Source organism: Mus musculus, chromosome 10, assembly GCF_000001635.26.
Source record: "Mus musculus strain C57BL/6J chromosome 10, GRCm38.p6 C57BL/6J".
NCBI classification, from domain to species: Eukaryota; Metazoa; Chordata; class Mammalia; order Rodentia; family Muridae; genus Mus; species Mus musculus.
In genome coordinates, this window is record NC_000076.6 from 123,102,475 (window position 1) to 123,129,614 (window position 27,140).

Sequence of the window (27,140 nt, forward strand, 5' to 3'; positions counted from 1 at the left end):
TAATTTCTAGTTTATATTGTTACTAGTTGTTTATTTATTTATAACATTTTTAGTTAAAATAGAATTATATCATTTCTCCTCCTCCCTTTTACTTTAGCTCTTCCCAATCACCTTTCCCTAAACCTTTCCCACGCCCCTCTCAAGTTGATAGCTTCTTTGATCATCCTTACAAACTGGTATCTATGTGTGTGTGCATATATATATTGCTGCTGAGTCTGTTTTTGTTGACCAATACAGATCTCATCACCACTCTGGTCAGGTGAGATAAAGGGGCTCATTCCTGAGGGAGGTTAATTTTGCTATTTCCAGCAGTTATTAGTTGCTCATAGTCCTTTGTCTAGGAGTGGGACACCACAGGATTTCTCCTTTCCCATGAATGCGTCCATGGATGTTGACATGGTTCCCGTCTTGTCTGTGCAGCCATTTCTAAGAGAGACAGTTTCACAGCAGGCTTCCTAGAACTCTGGGTTTTACAATCGTTCTGCCCATGCTTCAGTGGATACAGGAGTGGTGATATACATATGCATTGGTGTTGGACTCTCCATGATCTACCATCTCTGCACAGTGTCCAGTTGCAGTTTTCTATGATGGTCTTCATTTGTCGGAGAGAGGCTTCTTTGATAAGGGCTGGCACACGTATTCAGGAAAGGTGGCTCACAAAGTACATGTTAATTGTTTTTATTCTCATGTGCATGGATGTTTTGCTTGCGTGCATGACTGACTGACTGTGTACCACTTGTATGCCTGCTGCAGGGGGAGGTTATCACATGGCATTGCATCCTAGCTGGAGTTAAAGATCATTGTGAGCCACCATGAAGGTCCTGGGAACTAATCTTGGGTCCTCTGGAATAAGGTGTTTCTCTCCCCCCAACCCCCGAGATTATTGAATTACAATTCTCCTTTCCTCTACTGCAGACCCTTTCCCTCTGTCCTTCAAATTCATGGCTTCTTTTCTACTGCATGCATATATGTGTATGTCTATATTTCTAAACATAACCTGTCTAGTCCATTTAATGTTAATTGTATGTATGTTTTCAGGGCTGACCATTGGCACTGAACAACCAATTGGTGTGCTCCTCCTTGGGGGGAGGCCACCTCTCCTGTTCCCAACTTCCCTCAGTTGCCCAGAGTTCTTGTGTAGGGTTGAGGGCTCATGGGTGTTTCTCCATTCTGTTTAGCATGTGCCTTGGTTTCATCCTTGTTCATCTCATTTGGGCATCAAGGTGTTTGCTGTGAGATTGTCTCCTAGTAACAAGAGGCAAGTTTTCTTTTAGCACTCAACCATCTCTTCAGGCCCCGCCCCCCTTTATTTTGTCCTATCATTCTGTTCAGTGGCAGCTTAGTTACTGACTAGTTCCTTGATCTTATTAAGACCTTTGCCACCCTTTAAGGCATAGGCCCCATTCATGGCTTCTACTCCTAATACCTAGTCACTTAAGTTTCAGTGGAAAAGCCAAGTCCTTTGTAAAGTTCCTCTGTGTAGTCACACCTGACTCCAAACTGTCTCCTTCATGCTGAACTACGTCTGAAATCACTGAGGCTTAGCAGCTATTCTTTTCCTTGTAGTTTCTACTCTGGGTACAGTGTAGGAATAAGCCAGGAACTTGGAGTTTGAAAGTAGACATTGTAGCTGCCTACAATGGCATCATCATTTAAAAAATTCCTCCTTTGGTTATTAAAGATACTTGGGCTTCCTCAAATGATGAGACTCTGTATCATGAGCCAGCACTGTACATGTAAGCCCTCTGAACCGCATGGAGTTTGTTAGGATCACAACCAAACGTCTCAGTGCCCCCAGTTAATGCTATTCTATATCTAGACAGTTTGTCTCAGTGGTTTGATCGCAGGCTTTAAGATTTTCTTCTTAATTTTAGTTTTCTTTTCTTTCTTTTTTTTTTTTTGAGACAGGATTTCATGCAGCTGTGATTGGCTGGAACTCATTCTATAGCCAAGAATTATCTTAAATTCCTGATTCTTCTGCCTCCACTCTAAAGAGCTGGGATTACAGGCATGCATCACTATGCTCAGAAATTTTATTTACATAAAAAAATTACACTTTTTAAAGACAGGGTTTCACTGTGTTGTTCTGCCTGGTCTGAAACTTTTTTTTTTTGGTTTTTCAGTATAGGGTTTCTCTGTATAGCCTTGGCTGTCCTAGAATTCACTCTGTAGACCAGGCTGTCCTCGAACTCAGAAATCCACCTGCCTCTGCCTCCCAAGTGCTGGGATTAAAGGCGTGCCCCACTTTGCTTTTGTAGACCAGGTTGACTTTAAATTCAGAGGGATCTGCCTGCCTTTGCCTGTGACTCTCAAGTGCTGAGATTAAAGGTAAAGGCTTGCAACACTGCAGCCCAAATCTTTGTTCTTTTAAATTAGCCAATAACAAAACTGGGTCACTGCATGATTACCATGCTACACGCACAGTCCATGTCTTTCCTTGCAAGGTGGCTGAGAGTGAGAGCAGGAACAGTATAAGGGATGATGAGTCGTTTGGAGAAGGGGCAAGAAAATTAAATGTACAGATATAGCGATTCGATTGACCAAAACATGTTTATTACATTTATTGATATTACAAAGGGCAATTTCATACATTGCAAATGCAGTGGCTGTTTACATAGTGTACATTCATCTATACTGTGAAACATGTCACTTGATACGATAGCGCCGGAGAGTGAGAATGGAGCTGAAGGGGGGGGGGGTGTTTGCCTACCGTGTGTGAGGCCCTGGGTTCGAGCCATAGCACCTGAAAAGAAAGAAAAGGTCCCCGGATTGTGAATTTCATGAGCAAGAGCTTTGTGCTAGAGTTAAAAAAATTCTGTTTTTCTTACTTTCCAAGTTCAAACTTCCCGAGACAAAGCTTGTGGGTTTAAGAGATGGAAGGACATACTCTTGGCTCTGAGGACTCTAATCTTGGACACTGGTCACAAAGACTGAGAGGATGATCACAGCTGATGTGACACCTCTGGGTTCTCACCCCAGTTTCAAGATGCCACTTTGTGGCTTTTGAGAAAAACTGAACAGAGCTTTTGTTAAAGAAAGACCCTCCACTTTCTAAAAGTCTGCCAGCTGACCACCCTTCTGGACCCCGGCTCCAGCAGGTCTAACTCAATGTAAAACACGGGCACAAGTAGAATTTACTTTTTTTTAAAAAAAATCCAGAATTTGCAGAGAAGTACTAGAATATTCCAAACTGACAAGTTTTTAAAGGACTATCAATACAAATTGACAGAAATTGTTTCTCTCCGTCCACCATGTGGGCCCCATGGATGGAACTAGGGTCATAGGCTTACAGGCTAGGGCCCTTACCCATTAGCCATCTCAACAGTCGTAGATGACAGTTCACTTCTGTCATCTAAACATTTCCTAACGTCCTATGTACATGATTGAGGCAAACAAGTCACAAGAAAACCCCCAGAAGTAAAACCAGGAAACTGAACCACCTGACTATCTGAGCACAGAGGAGCTGAATCACGTTAACTATCTGAGCACAGCGGAGAGATGTTTCAGATTAAAAAGGCGATGCTTGGCTGCTTCCAGACAGGGCTGTCCATATGGAAAGAGGGCCCCACACAAATGGAAATCTGGGTTGATCTCTGATAAGACCAAAAGATAGCAGCATGTCTTTATTAGAACAAAGAATTCCTTACAGTAAAAGTCCCCTAGAAAATCTACATGAAATAAGAACCATTTAATAACAGCTACTTACTACATACTCTATTTTACTTTGAGTCCAACATACACCTTCCTGAAAAACATAAAAGCTTACACTGAGAGCATTATTAAAAAACCAAAAAAAAAAAAAAAAAACCCATGTACTAAGCTGTAAATCCATAAACATGCAAACGGGAACCTGAACAGCATCTCGGGAAAGTGTACAGACAGGCACAGCGCTTTGGACTGTAGGGAAGTTAATCTGAGTGAAAATCAATATACGTCCAAGTTTGAATATTCCGAATGTCCTAAACGTACTGGATTTAAAATGTTACCTCACCTAGCATCTACCTCCCAACCCCCATCCCATACTGGGGACACAGGGGATTCCTAGCCCTACACTATTTTTTAATGCACACCCAAAAAGAGTATTTACGTTTAAAACTTAAAGCGTGTGCTCATTAATGCTAGAAACATAAAACCACAAGGGCAGCGATGCTTGAGAAAGCTTGTGTGTGTGCTGGAGGCTGAAGCAAATGCTCTACCACTAAGCGACGCCCCCAGCCTGCATTTTCTATGCTGAAGACGGGTTCTTCCCGAAGTTTAAAGTCTGGACTTGAACTCAGTCTGTAGCTCAGAAGGTCCTTAAATGTATGATCCTTCTGTTCCTGTCCCAGCCTCGTGGGATGGGAGTACAGGGTCGCTGTGAGGAAATGTCTGTGTGAAGACAGTTTATGTACAGAAATACTCGATCCCACTATGTTCTATCAGGTGTAGTGGGGGAGGACGGACTCGTGACTTATAGCCAGTGCAGCGAGCGACTGAAAAGATAGGGGACTGCCCTTTGGATAGATGTGTCTGGCAGTAGAGCAAACAGACCAGGCAAGGAGAATGCATGGGAAAGCCCTATAGGGATGGTAAAGCTGAAGAATGCATTTGAGGAAAGGTAAGAAGTTGGATGGAGGTAGTTCTTAATCTTTTTCCTCAAGCATGATCGTAGCAGACGACATGGTTCTAGCAACTATTGATTACCCTGTGTCTGTTTCCTTAGTAAAAACACCCGTTGCACCCTTTATAAAGCTTAAGACAATCCAAGCCTTAGGATCTATCTCAAGGGAGTTCATTAGTGCTGGGGCCGGAGTCTGGTGCACGGGGGACTGTGGTTTCCACACTGGTCCCCAACATTAGAACGGGACATCTGAAGGCATTTCACTGGTTGGCTAAGCAAACAGTTTTCATAGACCAGATTTCTGTCTTCTAATTAACATCTATCTCGGTCTAAGTACTTTTTGAGGAGATTCTGGACTTGCCCTACTTTATAAATCAAGAGAGAGAGAGAGATGAGTGCACACAAGTGGTAGGCCCACACCACCAGTGGTCTAGCCCTGTGTCTAATGCACACTTACACGTGAAGGGGTTTATATCTACTAGCCTGGGTACAGAGTACCCAACTATTTTGGCTGCTTCCGAGCATCTTCTTGGACGAGATGAGCATTAAGTATGGACGGTGAATATGCTTGCCTTCCCAGTGTTGAGTCTCATCCCAACTAAATAAAGGTCAGCATGAAAGAAAGGGACATGTCTCCCCTTGTGCTTGACTGCCCTGCGCTGGCACCCCTGTCCTCTCTGTCCTCTGGATTCAAAAGGGAACTGGCTCTTCTTGTTCTCAAGCTTGCTGGCTTTTAGGCTGGAAGATTGTCCCTGGCTTTCTAGGTTGTCTGTGCATTCTTGGGTCTGGCTTGATAACTGTGGGTCTTAGAAGTTGTCAGCTTCAGTCACAGAAACTTTCTAGTTGTACAGCCTATTGGTCTTGTTTCTGTGGAGAATCTGAAGACAGAGGTTAAAAGAGAACGTTAAGATCAAAACTTGATAGAGGGCACTCTGGTAGAACAGAGAATGCACCGAGGTGGCAGGAACTGGGCTGAGCGATACAATCCTAGAGAGCAGACCTTTCTAAAGATGGAGCTTATGCCACAGGCTGCCGTTCAGTAACCCTTACGCTGAAATGGCTAAGGTTACATTACGAGGCCTTATAAACAGGGACAGCAGGCAGGCTGTTCCCTGCTCTCTTGACTGTGTGAGGAGTCAGACAAGTATGTTAGCCACAAGCAAATCTGAAAGGTCACAGAAGATGAAACTTAGCCCCCACCCCCCACCCAATTAAACCGATGAAGCTATAAATTGCTGATATGCGGGGGGAAAACATTAGCAAAATAAGCCACAAACCTGGCAAGCTTTCCTACTGAAGAACAGTCAGCTGCCAAAACAACGTAAACATTCAGAGTATTTGATTTTGTGCATATTAAAAATGCAGTCTTGGGGCTAGAAAGAGGGCTCAGCAGTTAACAGAGCACTTCCAGCTCTTCCAGATACTCAGTTTCCAGCAAGCACCTGTAACTCCAGCTCCAGGGCACCCAATGCCTTCTTCTGGCCTCCATGGATTTCCCCACACGTGTGGCATGCACCACACACACACACACACACACACACACACACACACACACACACACACAGAGATATAAAAAATTATTTAAAAATGTAGCTTTATTTTTACAGTACTATTTAAAATACCATTCCCAAAGAGATGGTTGTATTTTTAGCACCTTTGCAAAATTTGGCAGGGGACCAGACCTCAACAACAAACCAATAGTGAAACCCATCTGACTGTTTTTTGTTTTTTTTTCCTTTATTTCTTGAAACTCTTGTCCAAAAAACAACTTGATTTTTTAGTAGTTTATCTACTTTTGAATTCAGATAGTAATTTAGGGTCTTTCCCTTCAACTACTCTGGCTAGTTGCAGGAGCCCCAAATAGCTGGGGAATCATGAGAGCACAGTATGATACAGGTATGTATCTCAGTGCTTGTATTCGCCACAAATAATCTTTGGACTGTGTTTTATATTAGCCATTTCTTTAAAGACAAGATTTCCTGATCTTTCTAATAGTGAAAACAAGGCTTGCTTAGTATTTGAATTTTTACTATACATATATTTTATTTTCCCAAATCTGCTATTTTGGAAACCATGTCCCTTATAAAAATTTAATATATTTAGCTCTAAACAAACATGCCATCTAAACTATTTAGCAATTTCTTCTGTAATTTATAGTAAATATGAATTAAATACACAAAGCATATACATACTGAATCAAAATGTCCCAAATCTGGAATGCTTAAGAAAAATATTTTTTTCTCATTAGGAAAATCTGGCCACGAAACAATATATAACACACACCTGCACCTGCACCACCAAGGGTATAAACACACTTGGTTTTTTTCTTTATCTTCTGGTCAAGCAGCACTCAAAAGAATTACCTGGAAGCATCAACATTATTTTTAAAAGAAACTATTTTAAAATTCTTCAGGCAGTAAAAGAAATCAATTCTGTTATAGAGTAAGAACTAGGAAGACTACTACTGTTCTTTGGCTTCAGACAAGGTGGCATTCAATCTTTTGGAGGACCCGACTCCTCAATGGGACACAAGGTCTCTTCACATTCCTATCTTAGTGACACTGGCAAGAGAATCTAACCTGTGCAACTGTGCACCCGGACAAACAGCGGGACCGGGAGCGGGCAGCCGTCAAACAGCAGCCCGTAGAGTTGAAAGGCAGAAAGCCTGACTGAAAATCGGCTGGGTACCAGTGCTGAGCATGGCCACAGGTGGGAACTGCCTCCTTTCAGGCAGGCTCTTCTTTGACTTTCTCCTTTGGTATGCAACGCTCACCTTCTCTCAGAATCTCTCGTGGCTTTCTTCTAATAAGATAGCCACAAAAAGCGCTGCCCTTGTGCAACATCTAATTTAGGTACGAGTTGGTTTTCTTTATGCTGAACTCAATGTTTTGTGTGGTTCTTAATACCTTGTTGTCTGCCATGCAAGGAAAAACACAAGAATTACTAAAATCAGATTATAAGCCAAAGCAAGGATTACTTAAAAGCACCAGGCTACAGCTTTGTCAGAGGTCATTTAAATATAAACACAGGGCCTGTGAGATGGCTCAGTGGGTAAAGGCGCTCCCTATGAAACCCTGATGTTCCAAGTTCGATCTCTGGAAGGAGAGAAAAGATGCCACTAATCCTCTAGCCACCCTGTGCTCACCATAGTATACCTGTGCCCTTCCCTGAACTAACAAAACAATTAAGGTAAGATGGCTCAGCAGGTAAAGGCACTTCCATCGATCTCAAGGGGCCCACGTGGTAGGAGAGGAGACCACAGTTCTGCAAGTTGTCCTTTGATCTCCACACGTGCCATGACATGCACTCTCCTTCCCAAATAAAGTGAAATATAATAGAGAAATTACATGTGAAGTTAAAAAAAATTAAAGAGACTTGAAATTCAGGTTGAAATTAGGGGAATGGTTTAAATCATATACCACGTAATATTTAACATGCAATCAAAATAGCGAATAGTGTGATACGTCGATAAAGTTCATTGTGGAATGAAAGGTGAAAGGCTAAGTGTACCAGCTGCTACTCTTCCTACTGGAAGCTAAATTCTCTAACAACAGCACTTTCCACGCAGACAGAAGCAATCAGCAACAAGTGCCACATTGTTCACAAAAGCCTGCCTGCTGGAAGACGAGATGACCTCATTTGAGTTGTGTGGTGAGAAAGGCACTGTGACACAGTGAGGCGGTATGTGTCTGAGGGGACGATGCGGACGTCACCACACAATAACTGTGAGAACTTTGGGACACAACGTATGGGAGGTGAAGATAATGAATGGTCTGGTCCCTACCACACAGCTCTTGAGGGATGAGATGGGAGAATGTGCGCGCGCGCACACACACACACACACACATTTTAATAGAGTGACTGGTTTAGAGCAAGCCCTCCATAAACAGCTGCTACTGGAGTTGTCATTACTTTATAGGTCAAGAGACAGGCTAAGAAAGAGTAAGTTCAAAATCATACAATTACTAACAGGCAAAGTTACCAGTAGAATTCTAATCTAAATCTATTCCTAATGACCCTGTATTCCATATGAACATCTCTTTAGTTCTTTTTTTTTTTATGCTACAAGGTTAATTTTTGCAGATGAAGCGATCGTCTGACAGACTCAACGGCATCCACAGCATTCTCTAAATGTTTCTTCTCAGTGAGAAAAGGACTTGATGGCATGCATTGAAAGGATGTGGTCTGAGTCAGGGCATGGTGGTTCTCATCTGCAGTCCCGGCATTTCAGAGGCCTAGGCAGGATGATCAAGACTTTGAGCCTGGCCTGGGCTTCAGGGGCGGTGAAGGTCAGCCTAAGACCCTCTCAATAGCCAAGCAAATGGATTAGGAAGTAAACAACACAAACAAAATACAACAGAAAGCAAATGAGTCAGGGTGGATACTATAATCTAGGTCTATGAGAAGTTAACATGGACTTTAAACATATGAAAGTAAGTTTAAGGGCAGAACGAATACATGCTCCAAAGGCAAGCAGAAAACTGCACTGTCTGCTCAATGAGTATGTGAGTTAAAACAACACCGACCCAAGTTTAAAACATCCTCAATAGGATTTGATTCCCTTTGTAATACTAACTATAATGTCACTGTACAGTCAAGTCGTCTATGCAGAAAACTGGATTTACTTCAGTGGTTTCAGAGTAAGAAATAAAAGACTAAATAAGGCCGTCAATAGCTTTATTGAAATCTGTATAAATAAACATGCACATTTCAAATGTAAACTCAAGTGAACCCAAGTGCAGACAAAATATTAACCTCTGTCATGCAGGAGGTCAGTTTACATTTAAAAAAAGAGAGAGAGAGAGAAAGAAAAAAAAAAGAAAAAAGAGAAAGAACAGAAAAAAAAAAAAAAAAAGAATCGATACCTAAAGCAGCTTTTAAAAGACCAGGATCAAAAACCAGCTTTAATATCAAGATATAAAGCAAAGCCATGACCAACATACCTTACTTATCCTGGCCAAATGCATTTTTTCCCTTTCTTTTATAATGTTAACATAAATAAATAATTTACCAAAATGTGCACTCACAGAGTGAACTTTTATTTACAATACACAATTTATAATCTATTGTATTTGATTAGTTCAAGTGAAGAACACTATACTTTCTGCTTTAGTAACAGTGGGACACAAAGCGGTTTCTCAGGTAGTCGGGTGGGAGATGGGCCCCAGCGTTTAGTTTCCTATTGAAGGCAGCACTGCCTGCCAGTCACCCATACATTCCTTCAACTGGATCAGAGGGAGAGAGAAGCAGCAAATGAGAATGTGTCAAATGCTCACACATAGATTTGGCGTCTTGGATCCTTGACTGTGAGAAGCTAAATGAAACCCAAGGTTTGTGTGCGTCATGTGCTGCAAGGTTCTGACTCTGGAACATGCAAACGCTATTTCTCTTATACAGGTTACCTTCCGAGAAAAGCTGTAAGGCTATGGTGAATTCCATCAGGAACACACAGAGAAAGTTAACAGACCTACCTCTATAGCCCAGTTATCGATGAGTTAAAGGCTAGTACGTGAACAGAAAGCCTCGCCTAACTGTGATGCAATTCTTACTACAGATACAGAGTACTAACCAGCCCGCCTTAAAGCTACAGTAACTGGGAGAGCTAAAAAGTTGCCAAATTACCAAAATGGAGTAGGGACTAATAGCAAAAACCTTTAATATTGAACCAACAGTGGAGTGAAGATAAGCATTCTAAACCAAAACAAAATTGAAAAATTTAAATAGATTCCAATTGCAGTGAAAAATACATACATGTAGCTGAAAATGATTCTGATGGCATGTGAAATCTAGAAGGCGTTCGTTCCCACAGCGAGGGAAGTCAATGTCATGGCCTGCACTTTAATGAGACAACAAAAGGGAACTTCCTCAAGACTGTTCCTCACGTGGTGGGAACAGACCCACACTGATTACCAGGGACAGATCAGAGAATCTGGTGTACCAAGGACACTGCAGTATTTGAGCCACACCGACACAGCAGCTAAGTACCCGGATGGCGCAGACAGGCAGCCTAACGCGCAGGAACTAGATTACCCAAGAACTAAGTTCAGCCATGGTTTTCTTGCAGTATTATTAGAGCAAAATTAATGACCAACATCCACAAATTTAACATTTGTCATCAATTAAGTCACATCCAAAAAATTAAAGAAAACATAATTCATCAAAACAGCAGCAAACTTAAAAGGGATTTATTTGTGATTTCCTATATATATTTAGCTTGTAAATACAAGACTGTAAATGTATTAAGAGACAATTTCTGTTAAAGTTTTCATTGTGTTTCACTTCAAGTACTGCACAAGTTAAAATCTGATAAAGGATTTACATTCGGGTATCTGAAACTCCTCATCTCAGACTTCTGTTTCATGTGGTGATAACTTCATCTCCATAGACACCACCAGCAGGAAAGTCTCTCCTATGGCTTCTTGCACTTTCGTTAATTAGTGTGCATACAGTTTTCATTTTCTAGGTCATTGTCATTATCATTGCTGTCTTCGTCACTTTCCAGGGGGATACCTGTGGCAGCTGAAGCACCTTTAGTTTCTCGGTCAAGAGGGAAGAAGCCAGTCCCACTGAAAGTGTCCTGTCTCTGGTAGAAGAGCACGTACGCTGCCTTGGACTGTCGAACAAGCAAGGTGTGTCAGCGGTGGCAACAGACAAACATCACAGCTGCTACGGTATCAATTGTTAACTAGTAACCAATTTTAATGACATAAAAAAAAAAAAAAAAACTACACATGATCACATGGAAGCTACTAAAATTGGCTAAATGTAATTATTTCTATATTTAAAATGAAACAGGTTAATTCTATATAATTTGGACTAAGAAATATATACAGCCAAAATACAAACTAGTGTACTTGTTTTAAAATACCCGTGTTTTTGATTTCCTTGAAGGTGAATGTCTTTCTATCTAACACCATTAGCTTCAGCTTATGCCTGACCTCTAGTGCACCTTCCCTATTAAATAACATTTCCCTTGGGGGTTAAAAATGTTGAACATTTCTCTGGTATTTATTGGAAGAACACTGATTTTTTTTTTTTTTTAAAGAAAGTACAAGAGGGACAATCAGGGAACAGAAAAGGGCAGGAGTGGATGGGGACAATTACAGAGAATAAAGCTTACTGAAGGATACCACTCACATCCCTGAAAATGTCATACAGAAACCTGTTCTTGGTATAACTAACATATGTTAAAGACATTTGTTTTTCCTTTGGTTTTCTGAGTCAAGCTTTTCTGTGTAGCCCTGGCTGTCCTGGAACTCCATCTGTAGACCAGGCTGGCCTTGTATTCAGAGATCTGCCTGCCTCTGCTTCCTGAGTGCTGGGACTAAAGTGTGTACTACCATCCCAACTTGAAAATACTCATTTTAAAGGACTATTTTCCAGGGTACGTATTCCTTTCCCAGTAGCTCTCGCAGGCACCTGGGTTTTGCCAAGCCCAGGACTGCAGGATGTTATGGCCGAGCCACTGCAGGGGAAGCAGCTGATGGAGATGAGACCTGGAGAACTGCCACCTAGATACTGCTGTGGGATTTCATCCCCTGTGGCAGGCACTGCTGGAGGTTTTCATAGAGGTCATGACCCATAATACAGTTACCACTAACAAGGGCTCACGGTGGAGGGCCTGGCACACCTGAGCATGACTGCCTGCCCCACTCCTATCCATGAAGAATTCAACTGTGGCTGACCCTCATGTCCAATAAAAGGTGATGGTTCAGCAATCATCACTGTAATCTTTTATATTTACTTTTTTTCAACTTTGTATAGGTGTTTGGTCTGTATGTATGTGTGAGCATCAATGAGAAACCCCATTTCTATAGAAGCCAGAAGAGGGCACTGGATCCCCTGAAATTGGAGTGAGACAGTAGTGAGCTGCCATGTGGCTGCTGGGAATGGAACCCAGGGTTCACTGCAAGAGCAGCCTGTGCTTTTAACCTGAGCCATCTTCATGGCTCCTGTGTTGTTTGAAGAGGTAGCCCAGGCTAGTGGGAATGAACACTGGAGTCTACAGGACATGAGTTGTGCAGAGCAAAGGGAACGATGAGCAGAGTGAGCTGACAGCTTACAGAACGGGAGCAATTCTTTTCTATGACTTCTATCTCAAACAGGGTTGAAATCTAAATAAAGAAGTACAAAAATTCAACCCCACACCCAAAGTGTCAACCAATAAATGGGCCAGTGAAATAAACAGTTCTCAAAAGAAGAACCTCGAATAGATAATAAAGAGTTTGAAATATCAGCCATGCTTAGCCAACAACAAAGTGCAAACTCTGAGTCCCTCTCCCCAGCCAGGATGGCTGAGGTCCCGACACAGATGTCGGGTGTGGTGAGGAAGTAGGGAAGGTGGAAGCTTCCCTCACTGCAGTGGGAGCGTGGACTCAGTACGGAGGCTTGGCAGACACTAAGATGAGAAGCAGCATAGACCCAGCTGAGCCACTGCTGGGCCATCTGCAAGGACCCACCACATACCTTACCAGGGACACTGCACATCTATGTCTACTGCTGCTACCTCCACACTACAGTGAACCAGACCAGTCCAGATGCTCATCAACACATGACCGACCGCATAGTGCGAATGAGGTATATGCACACAATCAGATTTTATTCAGCAGTCAAGAAAAAGGAAATAATAAATTTTCATGAAGATAAATTGATCTGGAAAAGTATATTAAGTGAGATAACATGGACTCAAAAAGACAAAAACCCACATTTCCTCATAAGCAGATCCTAACTGTTTAAAGTTGGTATGTATGTATGTATGTTCATATTTAAGTGTGTGTGAGAATGGATACAGGCCGTGAAACCATATGGCAGCCACAAGAAAGGGACAAGAGGTTTTGAGCAAACGGGATGGCACACATGGCACCTATGGGGCTCAGGGGTATGAAGGGCAGGGGAATGTCATAATGAGATCTAATACTCTGTAAACTAACAACATAGTTCATGCTGACCTGGGATTTGCCATGTAGTACAAGATGGTCTAGGACTTGTGACCTCCCAGCCTGAGTCTCCAATGCTAAAATAGCAGACGCGTGCCACAGTGTGAGCTCCATGTGGATTATGTACATGTGCACTACGTACTGTACCAGACACGTCTTGCTGGTTTAAAAATGACTTGTTTTATTCTGCATCAAAAATCCTTACCATGGAAAGAACTTCCATTCCAATCTTACAACCTCTCCTCTGCTCCACTGGGCTGCCAGAGTCTACCCAGCGCCTCATAATCAGCTCCAATTCAATGTCACCTAACTTGTCCAAACCACTGTAACCAAATGGCTTTCAGGAGGGCCAGCAGTGTCAGAGTCAACTGGCTGTCTTTAAAGTAGTCCATCATTCAGTCGTACTTGATATTTCACAGCCTTCTCTCCAGTAACTTCTGTCTTCAGTGACACTGCCTCTCCCTACATCTTTCTTCCAGTTCCTAGGGCATTCTTCTGTGGTCTCACTAAATCCTTTAAAGACGCCCTGCTCTGTCTCAGCTTGTGTCCCTCACTTGGCATTTCAAAAGAGCCTGTGGCTTCAACTGCTAGCTAAGAATAACAGGTCATGCCCTAGCACTTAGCAAGTTGAGGTTAGCCTGGACTACACAGTGAGCCCATGGTTGGTAAAAATAATCCAGTTCTTACCCTGAACTGAATTTAGTTCTACAACTAGGTTATCATACACTTCGAATGTCACTGGCAAACTTCCTTCCAACTTTGATAAATCATTGCATTTCTATCTTAATAAGGAACTCCAGTCAGGTTTTACTAATTCTATTCAAATATTTCACACGCTCCTTCTCTTTTGAGCAGAGTAATTTAAGTCCGTAAATCACGCTGTCAGCCTCGTGTAGCCTTTCTGCCGACTCAGTACCTTCAGTCTCCCTTGCTCTCATGATACCAGCGAGCTATGAAGATAGAACACACGGTGCTATTACACTATCTGCCAAGCAAGCACCCGAGAGCCGCTCAAGTTGAAGGTGAGAGCAGTTACGATACCACGTTCTTTCCCAAGCGCTAATCTGACCTGCAGGCTAATCCCGTCCCCACATCCTGATCTCTCATGCCTCACACTGGCAATGGCACCCTTGCCAGGCCTCCTGGGCTTCTCAGGTTTCAGGTGAGCTTGTGCTTGGTGACGCTTACTTAACTTACATATTCGTAGGAGCAGGGGAAGGCCAAGCATTGTGTTTAGACTGAAATTTTCCGTACTTCCTTACTTCCTCCAGCACAGTCAACCCCTTTCTGTCTCTGTCATATGATGATGTTAATTTGTCTGTGTCCGGGTTGTTAAGGGGTAGAGACAGTGAAATGCATGGCTGTTCAGAATGGAACTAGGCTGTGCCGGACACACATACTCAAGTGTTCCTTGACTAAATGAAGACTCATGTGAAAGCAACAACAACATTAACTTCATCCTTGAATTCCTGATGTGCGGCTGCCTCACTGCCTGGGTTCCGGGACTAAGGAGTGTAGCACTAAGTCTGGCTTATGCGGTGTGGAAACGAATGGCCTCTATCAGCCAAACCTGAACAAGATACATTTTGATGTGAAAGGCAGGATTAGGACAGTTCATTTTCAGATGTTGGGCGGAAGGATCAGAGAAACAGAACTGAAGTGTGGGATTCGTACACAGATGGGAGGTGCTAAAGCGGCCATTTACCTATTTTTAAAAGCTAGTATAGCATTCAACTTATTGCCTAGGTATGTAGGAAGGTGTTACCACGTAGGCTTGTGTAAGGACATTCGGTACAATGGCATCATTGTTTCAGAACACTACAAGCTATGAGACTGTAGAGCAGTCACAAATACACGCTGGGTGAACAGGAGGGAAGAGAGACAAGTTATTTTTGACCTGTTTGTTTCACAGAGTAAATCTGTGCCAGTAGATGGGTTCAGAATCTTATTAATTTGCTTTAAGAACGTGAATCCTTGAAATATTATAAACACTACTGTCTACTCTTTAGTATTTAATCTGGAAACACAGGCGTCAGTTAGCATTTCTAGTATCATGGACACCTGTATTGGAAACACCACAAGGAAATGTTACTACCTCTCTTTCTAAGTAAGGAAAAAAACCCCAAACATTCAAAAATTTACATGTCTAGGTTTTTTGTTACATGTATAGCTATTCTGTCTGCTGTGTACCCTGTGCAAGTCTGATGCTGTGGAGGCCAAGAGGACAGCAGATTTGGAATTAGAATACCAGGCTACACCGTGGGTTCTGGGAAAGGTGCCCGGGTCCTCTGAAGAGCGGTCAGCGTTCACCTCTGAGCCATCTCTTCAGCCTTGTTACATTTCTTACTCTTTATAATATTGTAATAACTAAAATTCAGGGAAGGACAAACCTCTATGGAATAACTGTTTTCTTTTTAAAACACACCATAGTCAGCTTCTATCAATCAATTCTGTCAATAAAAATGTGTTGTTGTTACATAAAACAAACACCAGTGCAGAGAGAGAACAGCTGACCAGTTTCTCTACTGAGAATGCGAAAGTGACAGTGGATCAGGGCTAACCTCGTAGAGTGACACATGACCAGAGAATCTGTAAATTCTTTTACTCACTCATGAGCTGTCACGTGCTGTCAAGCTTAAAAGACTCCTGACTAAAACTCACAGGCTCTAGCACCCCAACCACAGTAGCCAATGTCTGAGAGCTCAGGGCTACTCCCCTTTCTCCCGAGGAAAACGACTCCCCTAAGAAAGTTGTTCACAGTGTGACTTTGTGCTGAGAAAATTCTCAAGATTAATTTCCAAACAAGCAATTTTCTGTGTCTTGAAGTCAAAATGAACACCGTTTGCAACAAGCTGCTAGAGTATGGGACACAGTGTTCTGATGACCCCCTTCCTCTTATTTTCGGAGACAGGGTTCCTCCGTGTAGCCTGGGCTGTCCTGGAACTCACTGTGTGGATCAGGCTGGCCTCAACAGGCATGCGCTACCATGCCTGGCCCTGGTACATGAGCACATTCCAGCCCCAGTCTTCCCTTCTGTTTACTTACATGTCTTCCTAAGAGGCTGACCCCATGACTTCAGAAACTGAAGACATACTTACCACGATTTGGTCTTCAGATGCAGTGGAGACGCTACTGTCATCGAAATAGTACCACTTCCCATCATCTTTGTTTTTTGCAAAAGCAGTATCTAATGAAAGAATACAGTTACTTCTTGACTGGAACCCTCACAACTCTGTGATCGCATGCCTAAGAAATATTTACTAGAGGCATGATAAACATCTGTAAGAGGTAGTGTACATTAACCTGATGGTAAGTATCTTCACGAGGGTAGAACACACTCATGTGATGAGAAGTATCTATATAAAACTAGAACACATTCAAGTGATTTGACAAAGCCTTTGAGAATCATTTCTAGCAAATTTAAATACTTTTTTTTTCTAAGTTGAAACGTGTGACATTTTTCAGAGGAAGAAAAACTATGGTAAAATAATAATATAAATAATTTTTAAAAAAAAATTCACATAAAAATATACCAGTGGTAATTAGAGATAGTTCCATTTATGTAGTGGTTATGTAAGCAGGTGCAATACTGTGCACTGCATCCACATTCAGGCACCACCCCGATTCTCACTGGAGAACTAGGAACCTTAGGCTTCCAGAGGACAGTTTGCTCCAGGCAGTGGAGCTGTTACTCAGGCTGGGTCTGATGCCTAAGTCCAGCATCTTTATTCCTTAAGTTCCTATGACATTTTCCTTTCTGACAACCTTGCTCAGTCACCTGTGGCTCTTACACACTAGGATTTCCCTGCCTTTAATAGAGTACAGAACAGGGAAAGATGACAAGTGGTACTTTTTACTCCATGCTTCGTATAAAGGATGCTCAAACCCCCATGTGCTACCAGAACACGCTCCGACCATAGCTGTACACATACACATTAACCATCAACATTCCGAGGTGCTGAGGAACAGGGTGGCATGACAGCTTCCCCTGGGGAGCCTTCAGCCATTTTCCCTCCTTGCAACCACACAGATTCACAGTAACCAGCCGTGAACATCTTCTGTCTGTGTTCCCTCTAGGATCCTGCATGCAACAGCCTCACGTCTTTCGTTCTGTATCCCTTCTTAAATCTGCTCAGCGGCGTGAGGCCTAATGCATGTGCTGAGCTTGTCAGTCTGAACTCAAGAGAACTGCAGAGTAGACAGCGCACCCACAGAAGGAATATTCTCAGTCTTAAAGAAAATGAGAAAACTGTGAGATAGACTAAATAAAGAATTTCGTAACCCTCTTTGAAAATCTTAGCAAGCTAGACCCGTGGAGAGGGTGATTATAAAGCAACAGTGAGACAAGAATGATAAAGCCAACACACAGCCCAACAGCAACTATGAAGAGCCAGTCCTAGGTAAGCCGGAGTGGGGTGCAGAGGGTAGCCTTTCACAGAGGTAACAATGTCCAGATGTAGGCAGCAACAACAACAACAACAAGAGAAGACTGACAGTCCATAATGACACGAGACAGAAAACCCACGGGTCAGGCCCAGATGTAGGGATATATTCTAGTAGACTTGTTGGGATAGTTACTGTCCATATTGTTCTGGTGATTTCAGAAAGAAAAACAAAAGCAATGTAGCTTGTTTTGGGACGATAGATTTGATTTCAAAGTGAAGTAATATATATAAAAAAGACTATTTCACTTATGACTGAAATCGTTAAGAACTCTACTCAGTTAATGCAATCAAGCGGGCACTGAGAAGGATAAAACGATGACCACGGGAATGGCAGTCGTCTGCCCAGTGCAGTGTGAGCTGGCACAGGCAGCCTCAACTCCCATCCGCTCGGCACGCACGCTCACTGTGTGAGGAAGCGGCACTATGGACAGCTCAGAGGCATCCTTGGATAACAGACCATAAATACTGACTCGTTTTCAGTCTTACAGTAGTAGAGCGTTAAGTGTAATTTGGAGTGGAAAGATAAATGCCATAATTGTAATCATAAAAAGCAAAAGATTAAATAACAAGAGGAAGTTATTGAGATCAACAGTACCTATTGCTTAACAAATAAATATACATGGTTTCAAAGTACGCAGGGCTGCAGAGATGGCTCAATAGTTAAGAGCACTGGCTGCTTTTTCAAAGGTCCAGAGTTCAATTCCCAGCAACCACATGGTAGCTCACAAACATCTACAGTGAGATCTGGTGCCCTCTTCTGGCCTGCAGGCCTACAGGCATACAGAACACTGTGTACATAGTAAATAAATCTTAAAAAAGAAAAGAGTTGCAGAAGAGCACAGCTGCAGATACCTGAAAAGGAGCGAGGCTGATGGGTGGGAGGGACAGGACCTTAGACAGACAGCATGTGCCTTCCTGGCCTTCAGCTGAAGGGCATTAACTATTCCTATATAGAACTGGCTTTTAAAATACAAGCTATACAGGTGATTCATTCACCTAAGACTATTGAACAATGATTATAAGCAAGATTCATTTGACATTTTATTTACTTAAAAGTACTGACTATGTTACAGGAAAAAGTACATGAAAAGGTTAAAATGTAAAATGTCAACTTACAATGTCCTCCTCCCATCCCTCCATAGTGGTTGGAAACAGCAATCAAATTATAGCGGCAAGGACCTGCATTTGGGTTAATTAGGAATTCTGACATATCCAAGTCACTGTTAAAAAGGAAATCAGAGGTTAAGGCACACTTTAAAAGTGATGAAATATTTCTCTTCTAAAGCAATAAATAGTGTCTTCTGCTAATACTGACTCTCCTATATGTATTCATGCATGTGCATTAATACAACAACATCAGCAACAAACACACATACCTCATAGAAGAAATTACCCAGAGATAATTTACCAAATGAATTGGACATGTACCCTTGAAATTTTAGTGTTTAGGGGTTAATAATTCAACACTGAATGTTATTCTGATTGATGTTTTCATGATTCCACATTAATTTTCAGTGTTCCAGAGAAAAAAATTAAAATGAAAAGTAAAAATCAACTTTCTTAGTAATACCCATAAATTAAAAACTTTGAGAGAACCCCCTGCAGCTGCTTCTGTAACCCAGTATACCCTCTAACTGCACAGTGCTCCCTGCTCACAGACTCACAGACGAGGTGGCTCCATCCAGTCACAACTGGTTAGACACAGAGACCAACGGGCCAACCGTGGGGTACTTGTTTCCACTTAGTGCATTTACAATCCAGCCCTCCACTTAAATCTCAGGAAGATCATGGCAGGGGAGGGAAAGACTGTAAGAGATTGTGTCTTATAACGACAACGACAGGGGTGGTAGTGCTGGGGAAATGGATCAGCATGAGAGACCATCAGCTGCTCTTTCACAGGGTCCAGGTTCAATTCCCAGTCCCCACACGGCAGCTCTGGCCTCTGCAGTCACTGCACACATGTGGCACACAGGCCTAGGATGCAAACCATCTACAAAGTAAAACTAAATCTCAAGAAAAAAAGAGGACAGGAAGGGGGTGATGTGTACAGGAGAGGGTAGACTGCAGGAGTTGGGAAGAGTCTTGAAGTGATCAAATACATTGTGTTACATTTTCAAAGTATTAGTAAAAATATTAAAATGTAGGGTTTTTATCCTATGCTTCGTAGTCTGCATGACTCATACACTAGAAATGGGCAGCATCTTTTGAATGCAACATACTGTTCATTATCTATTGTGTATTAAGTCAAGAACAAAACCACCTTGTTTCTGGGCATCACTCTTTTTTTTTTTTTCCAAGACAGGGTTTCTCTGTGTATCCCTGGCTGCCCTCGAACTCAGAAATCCGCCTGTCTCTGCCTCCCGAGTGCTGGGATTAAAGGTGGGCGCCACCACCGCCCGGCTTCTGGGAATCATTCTTATGCTTGCATCATTAAAAGGTAATAATGTTTCTCAATTTTAAATATACTGCTATTGAATCTAGCTTTCCAATACTCACACTGTTAAAATGATATACTCTTGAAACATTATGGCTCAGTATTTTAAGATAAAAATGCCTTATTTGAGTTTCTAGACAGCATGGTCTTGAACACATTCGTGACCCAGTGCTTCAAGGATGGTGTAGAGGTGCACACTTACCCACTCAGCCCTAGCCCTTTCGCCCTCAATGATTGCAAAATGTTTTCAATCAATAAATATCAGTAAAATACTGAGTCCGTTAACTCTCTTCCCATTCGCATTCCCGCTATCCTTCCGACTGTCTTTGCTAATATACATGCCATTGGCATGCCTACTACTTTACACAGGGTGAAAGACACTGTCATGTCCTCTTACACACACCATAGTGTCCTGCTCTAATAATAATAATAAGTTAGTGTGGGAGGCAAATAATGCTAACTGTTCACCTTCTCAATTTCCAATTTTGTGTAGTAAAAACCAACCAACCAACAAAACCCCAGACACGCTGGCTGGCCTCAGAGTTTTGAGAATTAACTCTGTTGTGCCCTCAGACTGTCCTCTCTTCACGCATCACCATCTGAGAAGGATGCCAAAGATAGCATCTGATGGTGCAGTCTAAGCCTTCCCTGATACTTTTGTATCATTTTAGTTTTTTTCTAGAAAAGCATATTTAGGAGTGACTGATGGATAATAAAATAATTATTAGGAAAACATAGAGCCACTAAGCCAACAAAGTATCTTATAAATGGTACTGTAACGTAAGGTAATTCAGTACAGACTGAGTTACAACGTATCTTTAAAAAAAACACAGACAAAAAAACATTTCCTTTGGTCCATGAAAAATAAAATCTCTTATGAAAAAATATTGTGAAATACTAATTCTAATAAATTATTATAACTACTCAAAACTTCAATGTTTAAACTGGTTTAATTATACCTGATGTTTCCTAATGCAAAATAAGGAAATCATCACATAAATTAGTAAAAAAAGAAGGCCTCTTGTTTACTGAGTAGTTGAACTTACCTGATGGGAAAATCGACTAATGTATCTAGCTTGTCTCTCATGTAGCGACTATAGGAGAATCTCTTGAGATGCACCACAAGAACTGGAGGCAGGGACCACAGATCTAATTTCTTTGTGGCTTGCTGATGCTCTTTACAATTTGGACAATACCTATCAAGAAGAAATCATAGCGCTTGACAGAGGCAGAACCATGCCTGCATTACTGAAAACTATGAACCAAAGTCACCGCATGGGCAGGTTCTCCATCTTAGCAGTGAGTAATTATTGTAAACCTAACAGAAATGAACATGCAAGCAATTCCTCACGACATTAATCCTCTACATTTTCACATGAGCTTTATAAAGAAATACTCAGAGGAAGGATGAAAGTGGTTTATTAGGGAGAAGACAATACAGTCCTGAGAATGAAGGTTCCACTCTGATACTTCACAGAGCCATCAGCATCCTTCTTTAGACCAGAGCTTATTATATAAAGACACCGCACTCAAATGCCAAGGAAAGCCAGTCTTGGCCGGCCCGCCCGCCCGCCCAGCACACGCCCTCCAGGGAGGACGCAGACAGCGCGTGTCCGGCTCTTACCAGGGGTCCTCAGCACCCAGCTTCTCCTTGGTGGTGAAGAGCTCAATGCAGTCTTTTAACTTCACAAAGGGCCTTTTTGGAGGTTTGTATTCCACACTTTCATGTTTTTCAAAATCCTAAAGAGATGTATTTCTTGAGTTATGAGAACAAGTGAAATGAAACTACTCTTAGTCATAGGTGAACTATGTCTTATCAACAATGCCAACTTTCAGAAGCATCCCAGAGCTTACGCCCACTGACAGGTCACGCGGCCCCTTCTGAGTGAGCCTCTGGCTGACTAACCTCAGGGAAAGCATGTTCAAGACCAACTACACCTTAACGACTAAGTAGCTTAACCTTGTTTTCTGCTAAAATCAACGTATCCGTAGAAGCAAAGGTAGAAGGAAGAGTATCATTAACTCCTAGTTACAGAGAGAGAGTGAGAGAGAGCAGAAGACGACAAGGCCTTACCTCTGCAGCATTCTCATCAAAGTATCTCTTCTTCAAGTCAGGGTCCCAGTCCAAAGCGAGAAAAGATCTTTCTGAGGTGAAAAAATTTTTTTCATTAAAAATGTTGTAAGATTTAAATGTTAAAATAAGCGTATCTTCGTGCCAACACATACACCATAGAAGAGGAACCCCAGCATGTTTCTACTTGCACTAGGCGGTCAGGGCAAGCCTGAGAGCTGCACCCATGCCGCTGACATAAATAATCTGAGCGGTGAAGTGATACAAAGCTTAAACACACAGACTTTGATAAACACTGCCACTGTTGAAGGCATTCATTAAGGCTTTTAATTATTACTTATAGATAAGCAAACGTCCTTTTGTTCAAGACAGGTCTAAATTTCATGGTCTCTGACCTAAACAATAATTTGCTCTGCTCAAGTTCAGTGTCCACGCCATTCTCAGATACTCACCGTCCAGCCGAAGCTGCCTGTCATCGAATCGGATGTGACTGGTGTCGTCTTTGATGTAGTTGATGTCATTGTTGCCTAAGTTGTTGAACTGGAATGTAAACAAGCGCTTTTTGTGTCCCGTAAGTTGACCTTTGCATGTTTCTTCAGTGCACAATCCATTTTCAGAATCGTTATCTCCTCCGACTGAATCTTCAGACTGACTGTTCTCGTTCTCTGAGGGAAGCTCTTGATCCTGGCTGGACTCGTCATCTGGCTCGTCGGTTTCCATCTCACCTTAGTGTAAGGAAGAAGGGAGGCCTTTAAATAACCCTGCAGTGCACTTCCGAGTCACTGGCACTGCTCTCCTACAGCGACTCGTGTGCTCTGGGTGGGGGAAGGAGGACTTAGAACAAGTCTTACTTGGTGAACCCTCTTCATGTAGGCCATTTGGCCCATTCCCATTAATATTCTGGTCCTCACAGCAACGTAGGTGTCCATCTGTTTCCTCAGTTTCAGTAGACATTTTGACATACCGGCTACAAAAAGAAATTTTTAAAAATCAGGTAATAAATGAGCCTGCTAGAAAATTAACTTTGCATTTGACTTAAGAAAACCAGCTACGTTAACTTAACCTCAAGACCTCACACTGAAGTAAAGCTGAGTCATCATCTGTATCTGTGTGGTTTTAATACAAAAGGGGACTGTTTACTTCTAGGGTTTTCCCCCCTTATACCTGTAGGCTTGTTTGTTTGTTTCTGAGACAGGTCTCATTGTCTCTCTGAGGCTGGCGTGAACTCTATGTAGACTAGGCTAGCATTGAACTCCTACCTCTCTCAGCTCTGCCATCTCAGTTCTGGGATTAAAGGTATTTGCCCCCACACCTCGCTGCACGGTCTGCTTTAATTTAATTACGTTTAATTACATTTGTGTGTGTGTGTGTGTGTGTGTGTGTGTGTGTGTGTGTGTGTATGCATGTACATCAGGTGTGTGGAGATGGAGGCCCAAGGACACCTGTAGTCACTGGTTCTCCCCTTCTACCACATTGGCCTCAGGGACTGAATGTGGATTGCTAGCCTGGTGGCAAGCAGCCTTATCTTACCTACTGAATTGTCTCTTCATCTTGGGATTTCCCATATTTTATATATTAAAGATGTAGCACAGTGGATCATTTCTCAACTTAAAACAAGAACTTCATAAGCGGCCCTCACATGTGTGTATTGTTATCTTTATACATGGGTCATGAAATTACCATGCTTTGGTATATAGGAAATATAAAATATGTCAGGTATAAAGGATAAGAGAAGACGTCTAATGGTATTTGCCATTACCTTATTCACATTAAGGTTTATAAAAAGCAGTGTGTGTGTGTGTATGTGTGTGTGTGGGGGGGTACTGTCTCACCATGTCACCTGTTAATACTGCTGTGACGTTTTGAACCAGCTGCCATCTGAGATTTACTAGGATTTCTGCTCTGAACTAATATTAGTCATTGGCCAACCAGAACTGCCTTCCCACTGGTGTAAAACAGCTAAGGATTGGGTTCACAAATTTGAAATATCAGTAATGAATTTTATGTGACCAGGTCAATGGATTAGAATGTAATTTTACTTTTACTTTATTATTTACTTTGGTACTCTTTTTGTAGCCCAGGTTGTCCTCAAGTTTGCTATGTAAAAAAAGTAGGGGGCTGGCGAGATGGCTCAGTGGTTAAGAGCGCCGACTGCTCTTCCGAAGGTCCCGAGTTCAAATCCCAGCAACCACATGGTGGCTCACAACCATCCGTAATGAAATCTGATGCCCTCTTCTGGAGTGCCTGAAGACAGCTACAGTGTACTTACATATAATAAATAAATTAAAAAAAAAAAAAATAGAAGCCAGGTGTGGTGGCGCATGCCTTTAATCCCAGCACTCAGGAGGCAGAAGCAGAGGCAGGCGGATTTCTGAGTTCCAGGACAGCCAGGGCTGCACAGAGAAACCCTGTCTCAGAAAACCAAAAGGTAGAATAAGAATCCCTGGTTGTCCCAGTTCTGTGTCAGAAGTGCTGGGGTTACAGGTATGTACCCTAAGTCCTGTTCACGCAGTGGGTCACACCTAAGGCTGAGATTACAGATGTACATCACCACCTTCTCTGGCTGTAATCTGGTTTCTATCTGGTTCACTATCTGTCTAGAAAAAAGCTGACTAGAGGCTTGTTTAACATTCTGGTAGCACCCCACACGATGACTTTCTTTAGATATTTTATATTGCCATGCTTATTTTGTATAACTATACTTATTTGGTACTTACCACATTCTCAAGAGTAGAAGATTATAGAGTTTATCTTCAGTATTGTTTCGTGGTATAGCCATAAGAAAAGGCTGGCCGAACAGTGAAGAGCCAGTGTGGTGAGTGTAACTTGAGTGTCTGAATTTTTCTCTTAGGCAGACAGGGATAACTACATGCTCTGTGTCTTCTGCCCTGTTGATGTTAATTTCAAACCTACGCGGGCGACAATGACCATAAACTCTTAAGTTTTGTGTTAGTTCTGTAGACTTTCCCTCAACAACACACTGTGAATGGATACTCTACTCACACGTAAATATCATCCCGCTCCATAATACTACTCAGGTTTTCATCCACGGCAAATATCCTGTGAAATCTATGATTGTATATGTCAGTGACTATCATCTAGAAGGAAATAAATGTCTATTAAGCTGGTTTTACAATACTGAGAAACTAAAGACTAATTTACACACTTTAATATCAGAAACACCTCACCTTATCTGCAGGTACTCCCGACAAAGCAGACAGCGCTGTACAAAGATCTAGTATATTTCCAATTTTGGGCACAATAACTTTGTACTAAAAAACAAACAAACAAACAAAAATGTGTAATGAATTTATTACATTGGAAAAACAGTGAGTAGCTGAGCCTGGGCTGCCGCAGTCAGGAGGCTCAGAGCATCTCTCTGAGCCTCGGAGTGAGCACCTGCGTGACAACGTCCCCCAGGACAGCTTTGCTGGCTGGGCTCTCCCTTGGCTCACTGACTCACAGCCTACAGGTTACTTGCCCACTCTTGGGCAGTATAGAGGTTTCTCTAGGATGGATTCTCTCTACTTTCTTGATGACATTTCACCATAACCCTACATTGTTATGCTGTCAACTTCCCTGCTACAAAACTCGGTTCTATTTTTTACTGAACTGTGGTCCCCATAGGCCCATGTTTGAATGCTTAGTCGTCAGGGAGTGGCACTATTTGAAAGGATTAGGAGGTGGGGCCTTGTTGAAGGACTTGTAGCACTAGGGATGGGCTTTGAAGTTTTAAGCTCCATGCTTAAAACTCCACGCCAGGCCCAGGAGCTCTCTTTTCCTGCTGCCTGTGGATTCAGATCTAGAACTCCTAGGTACTTGTCTTGCGTCATGTCTGCCTGCTTGATACCATGTTCTCCACCAGGATAACAATGGACTAAACCTCGGAAACTTTAACTGAGCTGCCGTGGTCATGGTGTCTCTACACAGCAATAGAACTCTCACTAAGACATGAACTTTCTCCTAGCTGTTCGTGTATGCTGAAGGAAATGTCCCACTTTCAGTGGTGGTGAGCTGCAAATGACAGTCTAATTTGACACTTCTCCTACTGCCCAGTGAACACTCTGTGTCGCTCACTTGTTCACCCTACAGAAAACATTTGAAATCCACACCATTCTTTAGCTTCCTGTCTCACTAGCTGCAGAACACCCACTTCACTTAGGAAACGGAAGCTGCTTTGATTAGGGAAGTCCAGTTTGAACCCAGAGGTGGTTGCTCCTCTCTGAGCCTGTGAGGAGATACTTCTTTGTGTCTGTGCATACCTGACCCTAGCACCTGAGCCTGAATTCTGTCTTCTCCTTCCTTTGATGCCCAAACCCAGCAATTACCCCTTCTTTATCTACCTTAACTTGGTATAAGTGCTGAAATACACACCAGTTTAAAAACACAACAAATAATCCCAAACCCCAGAACACAACAGTCCTTTACTGCACCCCCCTAACAGTGCCCTTATCTCCTAGAGCCCACCCACTGCTCAGTCTAACTCCAGCCCTGCTGAGTATTTCCCCATGGCTCCCAACAGCTGTGACACTGAACCCAGGCTCAGGCCTGCCTGGAGCTTTTCCTTACCTTCAAAGGAGGAGCTGTTTGACCTCACAGACACTGTTCTTACTACGAGGAGTAAAGGTAGTTTTGTTCACAGGGTATTTTTCAC

General features: G+C 42.3%; 1 protein-coding gene across 5 annotated transcripts in view; it reads right to left on the reverse strand.

Moving 5' to 3' along the window:
* Positions 1 to 2,531: 2,531 nt before the first annotated feature.
* The window catches only part of Usp15 (ubiquitin specific peptidase 15), a 92,276-nt gene continuing 67,667 nt past the window's right edge, over positions 2,532 to 27,140 (reverse strand). For 3 of the 5 annotated variants that reach the window (XM_006513227.4, XM_006513226.4, XM_006513225.4), the window contains exons 6-16: positions 25,675 to 25,758; positions 25,490 to 25,584; positions 25,204 to 25,395; positions 23,338 to 23,453; positions 22,939 to 23,211; positions 22,490 to 22,560; positions 22,040 to 22,155; positions 21,462 to 21,611; positions 19,098 to 19,201; positions 16,635 to 16,723; positions 10,240 to 11,213 (exon numbers count right to left, since the gene is read on the reverse strand). In XM_006513227.4, coding sequence (XP_006513290.1) covers positions 11,031 to 11,213; positions 16,635 to 16,723; positions 19,098 to 19,201; positions 21,462 to 21,611; positions 22,040 to 22,155; positions 22,490 to 22,560; positions 22,939 to 23,211; positions 23,338 to 23,453; positions 25,204 to 25,395; positions 25,490 to 25,584; positions 25,675 to 25,758 — 1,473 coding nt within the window. In that variant the 3' untranslated portion in view covers positions 10,240 to 11,030. Of the gene's footprint in view, positions 11,214 to 16,634; positions 16,724 to 19,097; positions 19,202 to 21,461; positions 21,612 to 22,039; positions 22,156 to 22,489; positions 22,561 to 22,938; positions 23,212 to 23,337; positions 23,454 to 25,203; positions 25,396 to 25,489; positions 25,585 to 25,674; positions 25,759 to 27,140 lie in introns of all 5 variants that reach the window. The other 2 variants (NM_001301628.1, NM_027604.4) reach the window with 1 other exon arrangement.